Genomic DNA, 15445 nt, shown 5'->3' on the forward strand with positions numbered 1-15445 from the left:
TGGCACCTCAGATATGCCTATTTACACTCCTTTCTTCAACAGTCTTAAGATACAAACCTGCAAATACTGGATACATAGCAGTCCCAATTAAAAACACTTATAATGACACACTTAAAAGACTAATTTATTTGAATGTATTTTTAAAGTCAGTTTGAACTGACAGCATTTCTTCAGTAGAATGGCAGCTCCAGCAATAAGACATGCATAAAATTTGGGGAAAATGTTCACTTGGAGGAGAACATCATATTTAACATCATAAACTTAGTTTAACTGTTATTTGTAGCATTCCAGTTCTGCTCTTACCTACATTAGTGCAAATCCTGAAGCACTTGGTGAAAAATATTAATGAGATTTTAGATTTATATCAGTGCAACACAGCACAACTCATTTTTAGCACATGCAACAAATGAATCTTAAATAGCAATTTCAGAACAGTAGCATAAGCCACTACATGGGGGAAACACCCTGTACTGCATTGGAGCTCAGTGCAGTATTTGGCTTTGTTTTTTTACTATGTTTTCCTTCTCTGTGTTCAATTTTCAGCCCTTAAGTGCCATTAAGGATTTTTCATTTAAAAAACAAGTTAGCCAACAGAATAAGCTGTATGTTCCCGTGCTTGGTCTACAAATTCTGCTTTGTCTTGAAACAGGCGGGCGGGGGGGGGGGGGTGTGTGGCAATGAAGATAACTCCCTTTCTCACATTAAAAAAAAAAAAAAAAAACACTTCTTCTCTGTGAGGGTGGTTGAACACTGGAACAGGTTGCCCAGAGAGGTTGTGGAGTCTCCCTCCTTGGAGATACTCAAAACCTGACTGGACATGGTCCCGGGCAACCTGCTTTAGGTGAGTCTGCTTGAGAATGGGAAGTTGGACCAGATGATCTGCAGAGGTCCCTTCCAGCCCCAGCTATTCTGTGATTCTCAATGAACTCTGCTCTCCACTCAGTTTAACGAGTTTTCTGTGAAAGTTCCCTGTGAAGACAGGGAGCCATAGTGTGGCAGATGTAAAATACAGAGATTAAGCCTGTTTACTTAAGAAATCTTGTGCTAATCTCTTACTTTTTTATCATCTCTAGAAGATCAATTTTCTAGCTACTATCATTATACACACCAGGAATGCCATGTCTGCACAAGACAATTTATCCACATAGCTATCAATATCTCTGTCTGACCAGCCCTACTGCAGAAAAGGACAGCTTTTTTTAATTTAAACAATTTTCACACCAAACTAATTAAAATAGATACTGTTGTTACACACATGTTGAGTTATACTGGGATAGTTTTGCTGATGAGTTTCTTCTTGTAGACAAATCCTAACTGCTTCTACAATTGTAAGCATCCTTGTCATACTTTTTACTACATGTAGCATGTCCAGTCAACAAACCTGTCAACTTGAATATATTCCCTACATTCTTCCTCAGCATTCAAGACCTCTGTCATGCAACATTTTTTAAGACTGTGCTATTCATAATGCTTATTTTCAAGCAGTGAGAAGTCATCTATTCTTGAAATGCAGCCGTCATCCTCACAATGTACTTTTCAAAAACAAATTCTGGACTTCCATACAGGCTTTTTTTCTCCTATTACAGAGCAGAACACACCATGGTTTTCATAGAACAAGCCTTCCACTCTATCCTAACACAGTCTCAAAATAGTCTGAAAGTACTTAGCTCAGGGAGGAATCACTTAAAGGGTCCATTCAAGTTAACCCTTCCATTGATATTTAACTGGAAGGAAGGGCTTACAGTGCAAGTAATCTTGCAACTTTAACAAAGTAAAACCAACACAGATGATCTACCTAGCACTGGTAACAAATGCTAGTCAAAGTATTTAACTGGCATGCAGTCCAACTCCCTAACTTGTAAACATGGAAAATTGTTGTGAGGTATTTTATTTGCCTCCCATCTGAGCAATGTTGTATGCTCAGCAATACAGCAAACTGGAAATACTCATTTCTATCTATGAAATATTGATTTGTCAAGGAACTAATTACCTCATAAAAAAACCCCTGATCTGCTTTGTATAAATATGGAAGGTTTAGGCTCCCCTTAAATATTAATTGGAATTACTGATGCAACATCTGCAACACATTCCCTATTTATTAAGGCCAACCACCTGTGTCCTACACATTAAAAAGAGTGAAAGAAGATTGTTACTACTTTCTCAACTTTTACAAGAACCTCTGGTCTCAATATGAGTTTTCCAGGGCCTAGCAATGATTTATTCAGGATGATACAGCAATAACAGTGCAGCCCTCTGCAAGCACATCCTGGTTACCAGCTTTTAGCAGGATCAGCAGCGAGAAACCTGTCTGGTCAGAGGGTTACCTAACGCTGGGCTGCTCGATGCTAAGAAGAGGAACACAACGACCAACAAACCCGTAAGGGGTAATCAGGCAACCTCACTGGAGATGCCTTATGGATCCGATGTGACAAGCAGGCCTGTGCTAGCTCTATAGAAACGGGCTGCTGCAGGAGGGCTCCCCTCTTCTACCTGCGCAGGAACGCCACAGCTCCGACAGCAAAGCCCTTCTGCTCTTGCTTTATACCGAACACAAGCTAGCCGGCGCCCAGCAGAAGCGCCCCGTGGAGCCCCGCACCAGCCGACGGCTCGGGACGGGCGGGGCGCTGCCTACAGGGAGGTGCACACTGCGCCTGCGCGCCGCCACGGCCCGGGAACAATTTCACGCTCCCGCAGAGCGGGGGGCGCCTGCGCGCTAGCGCGCACCTTTCCGCGACGGTCACTGAACCACTCGGCTCTCGCTAGCGCCCTGCTCTCAGTGGCTGTGCTGTGCCTGTCCGCCCCCCACCCAGCGCGGCTGGCAGCAGCGAGCGGGGATGCTGAGCGCAGGGCTAGGAAGAAGGAGCTGCCGCAGCAGCAGGCTGTGGAGGGGCCTGTGCCCCGCGGCAGCCGGCGGCGGCGTCTCGCCACGCTGCCCCCGCGCCCTGAGTGCCGCCCCCGCCTCGCTGAGAAGCGGCGGCGGGGCGCGCAGCGGGGGCGGCTCCCCGGCAGGTAGCCGCGCCGCGCTCCCCTTCTTCCCCTTCCTCTCGGCTCCGTGGGCCCCTCTGTGCGCGCCGCTGCGCTCTGGCGGCTGCTCAGGGTGGCCGTGCCGCCTGCCCGAGCGGGCACGGCGAGCAACGGCTCCGGGCAGCAGCCCGAGCCGCTCGCTGGGGTGCGCGCGCGGGGAGGGATCATTAACCGCCCGGGCAGCGAGGGGCGCGGCACCGCCGTCCCGGCCGCCGCGGCTGCTGCCGGGGAAGCCCAGCTGCGGAGGAGGGGGAGGAGGATGGGGGCGCGCCGTGTCAGTGCCCCTCGCCCTCGGCACCTGGCCGCCCGCCGCCCCATCCCCATGCCCGGCGGGGCCGCGCGTGTGGGGCAGGGCGCGGGCTCGCTCCGCGGCGGCCGCAGTCGCCTGTCTGGTCTTTTCCCGCTGCTGTTTTGCCCTCTGCCTGCCCCGGGGTTTCGCCGGGGGTAACCGAAATTGGACGTGGCACGTCAGTTCTGCTGCGCCGCCAGCTCCCCGCAGCTCCGCCTTGGCTCTGGCGGAGAGGGGGTCAGGTATTCAGGGAGTTCCCGCTAATAGGGAAAAGTGCCTGCTCGCCAGTTTTAGACCCGATTTTTCTGAGTTCTTTCGTTTTTGAAGGAAAAATAAAAACAAGCCACAGTAAAGTCAGTTTCCATTGGTTGACTGAACAGCAGGTCTGGCTTTCAGGTTTTCCAGTTCTTAAATCACAGAAAAATAGCAACAGTTGCGTTAGAGTCTGAGGAAGCTCGCGTTTTTGTTCCCTGGGATGAATGTGCCAGTGCATCCCTGGTGTGAGTGGTCAGTGAATGCTCCGTGAATTTATCTGCAGTAGTACTAGACTTGATCATTACCCTCTGCCTGTATGAATCGAAAAGTATTGATCGTTTAGGAGTGATTTTCCTCTGCAGCTGGAAGTAATTGGAGTGGAATTACTTATTTGCAGTTAATTTGCATTGGTGTGAAAGTATTGAGCGTGGAGAACTAATCAGCCCTTTTCCCCGTGTTTGCATCTGCCATTTAAAAGTATAAAGGAAAACTTTCTTGGAGATCAAGGAATTAAAAGTAATTTAAATCTCTTCTACTGTGGAACGATCTCTCTGTTGGTTGCTTATTCATATTGTTAAACGATAGGCCAACCTTGGGACACCCTGGTGAGCTGAACTAAAAAGTTTAAGTCATCTTGAGAGAGTAACTGAATTCATTTATTCTTTTTTTCAGCAGAGATGTTTATAAAATATACGCATAGGTTTCCAGTTTACAGCAAATACAGGAATCAAAACAGTAAATAGTTTGTAAACATGGTACAGTTACAGTTGGGAGAGTGGATTTTGTTTCAATCATAAGGTTACTAAAATAATTAAAAGGAAATAATACAAGAGAGAGTATGAGTTTGTGAGCATTTTGAGAGCATTTTGACTATATTGAGCCAGAATATCAGTAAAAATAATTCAGAGAAGAATGATTAACTTGGATGCGTGCCTACTCTGAGGCTAGCCAGAAAAAAATGAAGATAGGACATGCCTTTGATGGCTAGTTACCAGAACTGTTGTAGTTTGATAGTCAAAAAGCTAAGAGCTGGTTTGCTACATGCTAGTATACTACTGGAAAGCAAATTTAGGTCTTAGAAGCTTTTCTTTTTGAATATCTGTGCTATTCTAGCTTGAAGAGACTAACAGAGGTCTATTTCTTTTCAGACTTCCACAAGCAGGCTTTTGAGCTCTTTCTTGCGTTTCTCCATCACTGTGGACAGCTGCATTATTTATTAGCATTAAAAAAGAAATTGAAGATGGTCTGTTTGTCTCTGAAGCTGAAGTATGTTTGCACTCTCTCCTGTTCTGCTCCAAGTATAAGAGTCCCGGTCCCTGAATGGGGAGTTGTTGGATGTTACCATAACATGATAAGATAGGGACTCATTGATCTTAGTTATGCATAAATGCATATATACGGGGAAATCCTGATACTTTATAGGCTTCTCGGAGGAAAAAGTCTGTATTGATTCCTGAAGCGCAGTTAGCCACAGGTGAAAAATTGTTGTGATGGTGGTGTACCTGAGAAATTTAAGTAATGTTAAATACTGGCTTGTGAAGAGAATAAGGTCTCTAATGAACCATTGAATAAGAGACTGAAGTTTTAGAGGACATGAAAAGAATAGAGGAAGGTAGACAAATCTTTCTATTAACTAGCAAATGGTTTTAGAGAGCTGTGCTTTTCAGTAAAGATGTTGTTTACATGTTTTTCCCTAAACACAAGAGTAATCTCGTAGTGAAGCAAATGGTGCACTTGACTCCTCAACAGATAAGCATATACTTAGTGTTTGCTTAACTAGAGTTAACTTGATAAAATTGAGGTTATTTGGGAGGAACTGTGTTTACTTGGCACTAGCACTAGTATTTTCCAATAGCTGGAGTCTTCCCCGAGGTGTGACATATTGAAGAGAGGTGACAGTCTGAGTTCTCCAAAAGGGTCTGAAATGTGCAAAATACCTGGGCATTTTTGGACAAGAACATTTTCAACATGCTGCTTGGTCTGCATATTGCATTAAAAACCAAAATGTATTAAACTCAAATCCCTCAGGAGTGATTTGTAATAATAGAGGAAAATGTCTTGTAAATGAAGAATGGGATTCAAGTGTTCTCATTGAGAGCAATGCAGCGAATGAAAATATTTTAATAGAAGCCTTGAATTCCCAATGCTTCTCCATATTCTCTGTAGACATTTTATGGTATGGTAAAGGTAATAGGAAGAGTTACGGAAGTGATTGTGAAGGGTGGCTCTAATCCAATGGAAGGAGGAGTGCGGAGGGGTTGAAACAGGCCTTCACTGCTCTGACATGTGATGTAAGAGATGCACTGAACTGCCCAGGCACTCTCAGGGGCTGTAGTTCCTTTCCTCTTCCTGTTCTCCAAGGAAGTCTGTGCTCGGATTAGTTGTTTTATCCATGTTTTGCATTGCTTTCTTGTATTTGGACAAATACACAGAAAAGATGCTCCTCATGGTTTGTGCTGTCTGATTTTGGTGGTGCTGGTGATGTGGTGTTACCAGCCAGTGCTTTCTAATACTTTCCTGACATTAGACCACCTTACAAATAGCAATGAAATTACAATCCCCATGGGGGCAGTGTTTTTATCTCCATTTTGCAATTAAAGAAACTGAGATAGTAGAAGATAATTGACTTACTTGGGGTCACCCAAGAGATTTTTGACAAACCTGTGGTCTAGATTATGAGATTGCTTGCCCTATCTGTGAGATTTGTTGTCACTGCTGTTTTTGAGAGCTAGGTGAGGGAAAGGAGTAAAGGATTATGATTCCCTAGTAGTTACCTTGGATGTGTATTTGCTGTTGAAAGGCAGAACAAATATTTCCTTGGTTCTGTCTTCAGTTTTGTAAACCTCATTTTGGAAATGTAGAAACTGTGCTGCGAGTGCATAGGTCAGCATGCAGCAAACTGCTTTGCTGCTGAGGATATTGTGCCTCATGTTGGTCTGTTAGCCATTATTTTTAGTTCATGGGTCGTTCTGATGTTGTTTGCTATGCTCAGGTAAATCTTTGAAAACTATATGAGTTTATGTGGTAGACACATTTAAACATCTTTTTAAAACTAGTTTTATTGTAAAATTGCTAGGTGCTTGGATGAGGTTCTACAGTGTTGACCATAAGGTTTTCCAACTTTGAAAGGTGTTACTCATGTTATGTAATCCTCAAATCATACCTGTGAAGAAAGCTTTGTTATCCTTTAGAGGGGAAAATAGATGAGGGAGGATGGTGAGAGCAAGCCATAAAAGCAGTGTTTCAGACTTCCAATGAGAAATATCTTAGCAGAGGATTCAATAGTTAAGTGACTGTTTTCTGTTTCTTGCCAGGTGCTGGTAATGTAAAGCCATTGGATGGTGTGAAAATTCTTGATCTAACAAGGTTTGTGTTTGTAGTTCAGACAGTCTGTCTAGATGCAAATACTGTGATAAAGCAATGAATAAAATCAATTAATTTTTTTTTTAATATTACAGGGTGCTTGCAGGGCCCTTTGCCACAATGAATTTAGGAGATCTAGGGGCTGAAGTTATCAAAGTGGAAAGACCAGGTAAGACTGACTTCTTTTTTTCTCCCTTTTAGATACAGTAAGAGCAAGGGCCAGTTTAGCAAATGGCTGTTCATTTTTTTTTGAGTTACTTTCTTCGTGCGTAATTTTCTGAGGGATTCTTAAGAATAGTTGGATTTACAATAATGTCTTGGGCCGTGTGTATGGGATGAGAATGTAAGATCAAACACCTTTGGAAATATTTAGAAAAACTATTGTCCACTATATTTATTTGATGATGGTGAGCTTTGGTGATGGTGTGTATATGGCATTGTGTTTAGAAATTAATTTTGTACCTATTTGTGTATTATTGTGAAGCTATGGTTTGCATATCTGTGAATCGTGCTGACATCATGCTATTTGCAGCATGTGGTAGAGAACTAGTTATTAGTAAGTTTGCTGAAACATGTATGATCTGTTTGATTTAACAGCATGGTGCTCTGGGTATGTGTGTTTTGTTCAGAAATAGCCTATATTTAGTAAAGGTAATGGTATGAGAAGTTTTAAGTTGTAGTGTCAAGTCATTTTTTGAGTTATTAGTGGACATAACAGTACTGAGTCATGACCTATTAAAGCACCTTGTTCTATCATTCAAAACTAAAAGTTAAGTTGGCTTTCTTTAAATCCTTTGGACTTTGCCTAGGTTTTAAATTGGACGTGTGAATGTTAAGGTGTATGGGGCTTTCTTTATAATGTGGTGAGAGCGTTAAAGGAGGGTTTTAAATGTAGTGTGTGACATGCAAAGTTTTATTAAATACACAGAATCCTTCCAGCAGTTACTTTTATAAGACTTATGAGTTTGTATGGCCCATGAGTCCCCAGTCAAGATGAGCAGGTCTGTGGCTCAAGGAGTTTAGAATATACTTTCAGGATTTGTGTGATTATTTGTGTGTGATTTTTTAATCAAGGTAATTTTTTTCATGTTGGTGACTTCATTGGATTATTGGGGGCTAATGATTACAATTTCTACTTTGTGCTCCCTGACTACATAATATAATATAGCAGTTTATGTTTAAAAAAAAAAAAAAGTGTAAAAATCAAAAGCTGAGTTCCTGTATCTTTACATCATGCTGACTGGGATTATTTCAAACCCACAATCATTTTGTCCCTATTAAAATGTTACCAGAAATTATGTCACTACTGATACTTAGTGCCACTTTATATGGTACTGTTTTCATTGCCTTGAAGGCAGTGACCCTCACATTATTGCTCAGTATTATTAAATTAAAGATCTTTGCTGGATTTTGTGGCCTTGTCTTTTGCTTCTCCAGCAGAGGCTATAGGTGTTGTGTGAGAATTGCCATTCTTTTTAAGCCTTAGAAAGAAAATAGCCATCTGCTTTTTCAGCCTACTTAAATGCATCTTATGCCTTTGCCATATTAATTGGACATCTGTTGCTTATCGAAACACCAGGCTTCCAACTGGTCACTCAGGGCTCTTCCAGAAATAGTGGATTTCCACATGCAGCTAACACTAACGTACAGGAAACTGTACTTGTACGGACCTATTATCTGTGAAGATGAAAATTTTAGATTTTGCCTTGTCTGTTCTTGGTATGAGCACAAGACTAGTCTTGCATGATTACATGTATGCAAGAAAATGATTTTTATAATGGTTTAGAAGTTTATATTGATGCAGTTAGACTTCACGTTAAAAGCGTGAAATTAGGTTTTGCTGTTGGCATTCAGTATAGTAGTATATTGACATGATTACAACCATGTGTTGACAGTTCCTTTCTCAGTTCTAATATATAATTATAAGGAGGGATGATTCTGCAGCTTTTCAGAGTGAGGCCTTCATCAGGCTTTCCTGAAATATACAGCATTCACATTTTTAAAAGAGAAAAAAGGACTTAGAGGGTTCTTTCTTTTTTTTTTTTTTGGTGAGGTATAAAAGTTTGAAAACTCTTTTTACTTGTAAGGCATTATATTTTACCAAAAGAAGGAATTTTTTCAGGATTCAGTTGTACTCATGTCAACTTGTTGAATCACAGGTTAGCTACTAGTCCCTGATCGGAGATTTTCATTGCATATTCTGTTGTGTTTAGCATAGGCCAGTTTTTTGTTTCTAAACACTGTGCTGTTACTAGGATTTTGAGTCTTTGCTCTTCTCTGATATTCTTTGCCAAAGAGGGGAAAAAAGAGGAAGCTCAGATACCTGGGAGCAGTCCTTGTTTTTCGTAGTTCGATAGCAGTTATTTTAATGTCACGTACTATTACTATATGATCACCTCATATTTTTGTGACAGGTAGGTATGGTTGGAACCAAACCATGATGGAAATAGCCATAAAGCATTTTATAATCTGCTCTTCTAAATAACTTACAGATTAAATATCGAAGTCTATGGTAGACAAAGGTGCCTGAAATTCTGTCCAGAAGGGAGTATGTGCCTTGGTTATAGGGTGAGGTGCTACAGGTAAATTTTAAAAGAAAACTCTTTCTTAATAGAAGTAATAGAAATAAAGTAAACCAAAGAACGTGATTTCATGATTAGCAAGAGCTCTAAGTTACTGCTTCTCTTGAAAGGGGCAATTCTGATGCTGCAGTGCTCTTTCTCTCCTTGGCTGCATACTCTTGTCCCTTTGTGGGGCTGTACTAGCACTTGTATGGCTGTAAGTCAGCTGAATCAGAAGGCGGAGCTGACTAAACAGTTAATTGTTTAAAGACACTTTGTTTTACAAATACTTGCTTCACATCTTTGATTAATTTCACTAGTAGTAATAGGCTTGATGATAAAACTGAGCCCTTTTAAAAATTTCTCAAGCTACTTGCATTTGTTTCTTTTTAATGTATTTTGTTTTGGGTAGTTTGCTGTGCTGTAGAACTTCAGTTGCAAGTGCGGAGCCTGAAAGCTGACTTGTGCTTTAAAACTGTGTTTAATAAAATTTAAAAATGTTTTTTGATCATTTTGTATTTTGTACTCCGACAGACTCAAACAGTCATGTAATCTGCACCCAAAGACATATCTTCTGCTTATTGCAGAGAAAACAGGTGTTTTCCTATTGGAGAATTCAGATTCTGCGGCTCAGTTTTTCCTGAGCCAAAGCTCTTATGTAATCTTAGGTAGGAGTACCTCTTACTGCCCAGGGTTAGAATACTGATAAAAATGACATTTTAATTTTGGAAACAGTAACTCTACTTTTTATTTTCATTCCTCTTATTATAAGAAAGACTGGTTATATGACCATGAAAATACAAATAAATTGAAGTTACTTGTTAGTACAGCTTTTAGGTTATATTATGCAGACCTGGTTTGGTGATGGCAAGCATTTTGATTGGTAGAGTGTAAGGTGTCTTGGCCCACTATACAGTCTTTGTCCTGAGAATAATTTTTAATATACCAGTACGGTTTCATGTTGCCAATTAAAAATTACCTTGTCAGAGAAATCTTTCTCTGGACTTGTGCGAAGTGGATCAAAGTTGTTTTCTGTATAAAGTAAATGTATCTTCAAAGTTCTGGATCTGTGATTCCTGTATAGGTGGAAATGAGAATTCATTTGAAAAGGTAAACTTCTAAGTTTACATGAAGTTTTTCATTCTAGTGCTGGAAATGTCTCAGGTTAATTAGCTTCAGGTGCATGTTTTCAGATACAGAAATACAGATTTCTGTAGTTCCTTCTGAGCCTGGTATTGTTGGACTCTGGATAATTAGCTTCATGGATAGAATTTATCTCTGACTTTTAGAAGCAGAAGGAATATATATATATATATATATATATATATATATATATATATATATATATATATATATATATATATATATATATATATATATATATATATAAAAATTTGGAATTTTAGCATAACACAACTGGTTTTGCTTTCCACTGTGCACATTTACTTCAAATACAAAGAGTTGTTCTTAAGATCTATTGAAATTAGGTAATAGTAAAAAAATGCTTCATTCTATTGGAATAACTACATTCCTGAAGTTTTTCAGACTTTGGTTAGTTCTTAAAATTATACAAGAAGAATAACACTTTGTATGGCATTCATTTCTTTTATAAATACTCCATATATTTGGCTTCCAGTTTTATGCATTATTATGTGTATGAGGCATGTAACTATGCCATAGCAGCTGCACATTGCCATGTATTATTTCCCCCTTATCTAAGTTTCCATTTTTTAAATTTCTCTTTTCTAGTATTAGTGGTTTTGAAAAGAGCCAGTGAAGATAAATTACACATTTGCGATACTAAAACACATTTCCTATATTTTAAATAGGAAAGAGATCTTCATTGAACATTTAAGAAATGTTTTGTCACATCAACCAACAGGTCATCCATTGGTCATTCACCGCTGTTTCAAATGTTTGCATGTTGTGACAGGGCAGAAACTGATGGAGGTTTGTAGCATCAGATGAGACTGACAGAGGTATTAATCTAGGTGTCTGGGTTATACGAAAGGGGCAATGTCCATGATTAAGTATGGACTGATGATTTCAGAGATCTGCATTCTAGCTTTTCCACAGTTTTGTTTTGTGGCTGAAGGAGAATAACAGCCTGTGAATTCTTAATTTCAAACGCTTACAGAATGTGGATAATCGGCTTGTTTTGTGAGATGATACTTGTTTTCACAGGAGTATTTTCTGTAAAGATAGGCTTACTCACAGGCTTAATCTATAAAGCATGATAGCCACATTAGTGTCCTATGTGGAAAGTGTTACTGAAGTGTTTTGTTTGAGTGACTTGAACTGAGAACATGTGGAAAAGATACTCTTTTTTTTCTTTTTTTCTTTTTTCTTTTCTTTTTTTTTTTAAGCTTCCTCATAAACCAAGACAATTCTTTGTGAGATGATAAGAAGTACAAATGCTGGTGTGTGTCAGTAATTTGTATGTTTGTATAGCTTCTACGGCAGTTGAGTTTAAATGGCTGTGGACTTCAGGTGTAACCATAATGTATAGCTTAATTATATAGTAGTGGCTATGTTGTGTCGGACTAAAGGCTCTTCAGCTCAGTTGCCTGCCTCTGAGTGCTAGTATCAAATAGTCCTCAGTGTTGCCTCACTAAGCAGAGTTTTCACTCTGGTACAGTGACATGAGCAAGCATCTGCAGCAGCTTTAATGCTATCTTACATTTCTGTAAGGCAAGAGCACTCCTGAAGGGGATGGGGGACTGTGCCAGCAGTAGCAAGTGCTGCCTTTTGCCTGTGTTCTGGAGCACACAAGTTGACAAGTTGTTGCTGATCAGCAGTTATCTTGACTTCCTGCCCACAGTGTTTCAGAAACAGCTGACTGACTGTGACTGTGTGCACTCTGTAACTCTGTGCAGCACAAGAGCTTCTGTTAAATTTTTCCAGTTGCCTGAAAGAATGTCAGTGTAGTACTGTTTTAAGTTTAAAAATAAACCTGTATAGAGATTGGTGGTATTTGGCTCTATATTTATAATTTTAAATTAAAAATAATCACAGCAGTAGCAAAACAAAGTATTATTTTAAAACAATCACAGTACTAGTAAAAATCACATCTGCTTACATAATCAGCTTTTAGACTTTTCTTGGCATAAAAAACTCCAAATACGTATAGAAAAGTAATTTTGCCTGCCCTCATTGAAGCTTAGGAAATTTAAATATGACCTAGGAAAAAAAACCCTTTGTATTCATTTTGTGCCTTGACTGTTTAATATTGGACAACTGCAAATGTGATGTTATTTCTTTCAGGAGCTGGTGATGATACTAGAGCCTGGGGCCCACCTTTTGCTGGAACAGAAAGTGTTTATTATCTCAGTGTTAATCGAAATAAAAAGGTAAATGGAAGTGCCATATTGAATACTGGCCAGTGTTTTCTGTAATTACAACTAAAGACAGTGTTTTCCTTTAAAATTACTGGGTATTTTTTGTAACTTTTCTGGTACAAGGTGCTGAACTGTGTACAGCTCATGTCACTGACAAATTTAGATGACTTGCGACTAAGTGGAAGTAAATAGCAAGAAATCAAATAAAAATGCATAACAAGGCGAGCTTCCAATTATTTTATTTTCTACCGAGATTTTTCACAGTAGTAACATTGGCATGAAGTTATGTTATCAAAGTGCATAAATTTCAAAAAAACCCGAAGTGAGTATTTTGAACAAAAAAGGCTGCAAACCTGTGATATGGTTCTGTGGTCAGCTGAGGCCAAAGCAAAATCTAGAGTGATCCTGCCTGTCCTCAGTTGCTCATGTTTCTGATTTTTTTTTTCCTCTGCTCAGCTGATGTGTGAGGCAAATCAACTGCAATTTAACCCTACTGAAAGAGGATTATTTTTTTTCCAGATGAAATCAGTATTTCAGATGGGTCAGCTCAGCTGACCTGCCTCACCTGGCAGCTGGAGTCAGGGGGAGAGCAGGAATCTTACTACAGTTAAGCTGGCTGAAGGTGTAGCTCATGAAGTCTCAGGGTTACAATGTAGTTTCCCAACATGCCTGAGCTGTTTATTGGCTCGCTGCCATCAAAAGGGAGGTTCTGGTGTCCCCATCTGTAGTTGCAGTAGGTGCTGTACAAACATACAGTGCAGCTCCCAGCTGTACATGCCTCAAATTGCTTCCTTCAGGCTTGTTTTGGTGCTTGCTTTACCAACAGAAAGTTATTCTTTTTGCAGGGAGGGCAGATGTTTGTGTGTGTGTGTGTTGTTTTGTTTTTTTTTCCCAGCTGTAGTATGAAACTTCAGTATTGGTTACATTTAGAAGTTGATGACAAGCACTAGAAGGGCTTTCACAGAAATGAATGTGTTTTTTTTTTGTTTTTGTTTTTTGTCCTTAGAGTATAGCTGTCAATATGAAGGATCCAAAAGGAGCAAAGTTAGTCAGAGAGGTAGGTTCTAACAGAATGCAAATTTTGCCTGCTTTGTACTGTTTTGGTCCTGAGTAGTAAGGAATAAACTCTTCATTTCAAATAGTAATTTGATATCTGATAATGAAAAGTAAGTATGTGTTGATTTGTATTAAGTATAGTTAATATGTTATAAGTATAGTTACTTATTATAAGTATAGTTAATTTGTGAAATCACAGTGTGTTACCTCCATGCTTTGTGTCTTTGGACTCAATGTTCGATGTGAATTATAATTATTTTAGTATGAAATTTACATTAAAATGTTATTGAATAAAGGTCACAGTTGTGGTGATCCAGTTGTGCTTTTATATGTAATGCTTCAAATGAAACATTGAGAGAAAAATAGATAACTTAGGGCTTACATTTTAGTGTGTTATGAGTACTGGACCATCTCTGTGATTTTTTTTTTAATTGCTGTATTTGATCTTGCTGTACAGTTTGATCAGTGCAGCTTGAATCTTTTTTCTAAGGAAGTTGGTGGGAATTTACAGAAAGGAGGACTGGGCTCCAATATTTGCAAGTTTTTGAGTGTTACAGTGTATTCGAGACCTCAGTTGCTGGGCAACTTCTTGAGAAGTGCTGTCCTGTAGGTCAAATTTCATATTTATGCTTCTTCCCCCCCGCCCCCCCTCCCCAGTGTTTCAGTTCAGAATTTGAGTGATATCTTTTTCTACTGAAAAAAATAAAAGTATCATTTTTCACAGTCTGTAAAACTTGTGCTTTGTCATCTCTTTTTTTATTTATTGAGAAAGATAATACTTTCTACTTGCTGCTGCTGTGTTTTTTTTTTTTTTAGCCTGCAGTACTAACACATCCACGGTGAGCAGACTTCCGCTACTGTTTCAATGTCTGTCCAATCACTTCTGTTTTCACCGTGGAACTATGTATGTCCTGCAATAGTGGAATTTGTCTGGTAGTATTTTTTGCCAGAAACCATATGCAAAACAGCAGTAGGTTACTTTTAGATTAACGTGTCTGATGTTTTTGACGGTCTTTTTTTCTGTCACTTCTGTAAAAATGAAACACTTCTTACGGAAATCCTTGGAGCTGATAAGCTGAGGATTCTCCAGTGTCCCCTCCGTGGTCCCTTTGTAGAACAGAACCATTTATTGTTGATTGCTATGAAGCTGTATGTTTTTCTTCTAAAAGTCTGGCAAACAGGCATAGTAAGAATAATTTTGCTTGGTATAACACAGATGTATTTTAGATAAAATCATCATCTTTAAGAATTGTTTCTTTTGCATAAAAGACTGTAGCTTTGTTACTTATTACTTGACTTTTAAAAGCAGAGAAAGAAAGAAACTAATCCAAGAGTGTCCACTGGTCCTATGTGTGTGAGCTGGACCTATTTAATGAAGAGATGAAGGCAGCTGAGGCTATGAGTCAGGATGAGCTGAAGGAAAGATGGCTTGAGCATAAGCTCCTTATATGTGGCTGCCACTGTTTGTGGTTAGGAAATTCCCTTCTCTCCTCTTGACATTCATACAAGAAGATTGCTGCTTGATTTTCTACAGTGCTTTATTAAAAAAAAAAGTTTTA

At 39.5% G+C, this 15445-nt stretch overlaps 1 protein-coding gene across 3 annotated transcripts in view; it reads left to right on the plus strand.

Moving 5' to 3' along the window:
- Positions 1 to 2669: 2669 nt before the first annotated feature.
- Positions 2670 to 15445, plus strand: part of SUGCT (succinyl-CoA:glutarate-CoA transferase) — a 332254-nt gene continuing 319478 nt past the window's right edge. Inside the window, exons 1-5 of one of the 3 annotated variants that reach the window (XM_026121394.2) lie at positions 2671 to 3009; positions 6883 to 6934; positions 7027 to 7100; positions 12757 to 12842; positions 13837 to 13887. In XM_026121394.2, coding sequence (XP_025977179.1) covers positions 2835 to 3009; positions 6883 to 6934; positions 7027 to 7100; positions 12757 to 12842; positions 13837 to 13887 — 438 coding nt within the window. In that variant the 5' untranslated portion in view covers positions 2671 to 2834. Of the gene's footprint in view, positions 3010 to 6882; positions 6935 to 7026; positions 7101 to 12756; positions 12843 to 13836; positions 13888 to 15445 lie in introns of all 3 variants that reach the window. The other 2 variants (XM_064506601.1, XM_064506602.1) reach the window with 2 other exon arrangements.

Source organism: Dromaius novaehollandiae, chromosome 2, assembly GCF_036370855.1.
Source record: "Dromaius novaehollandiae isolate bDroNov1 chromosome 2, bDroNov1.hap1, whole genome shotgun sequence".
NCBI lineage: Eukaryota > Metazoa > Chordata > Aves > Casuariiformes > Dromaiidae > Dromaius > Dromaius novaehollandiae.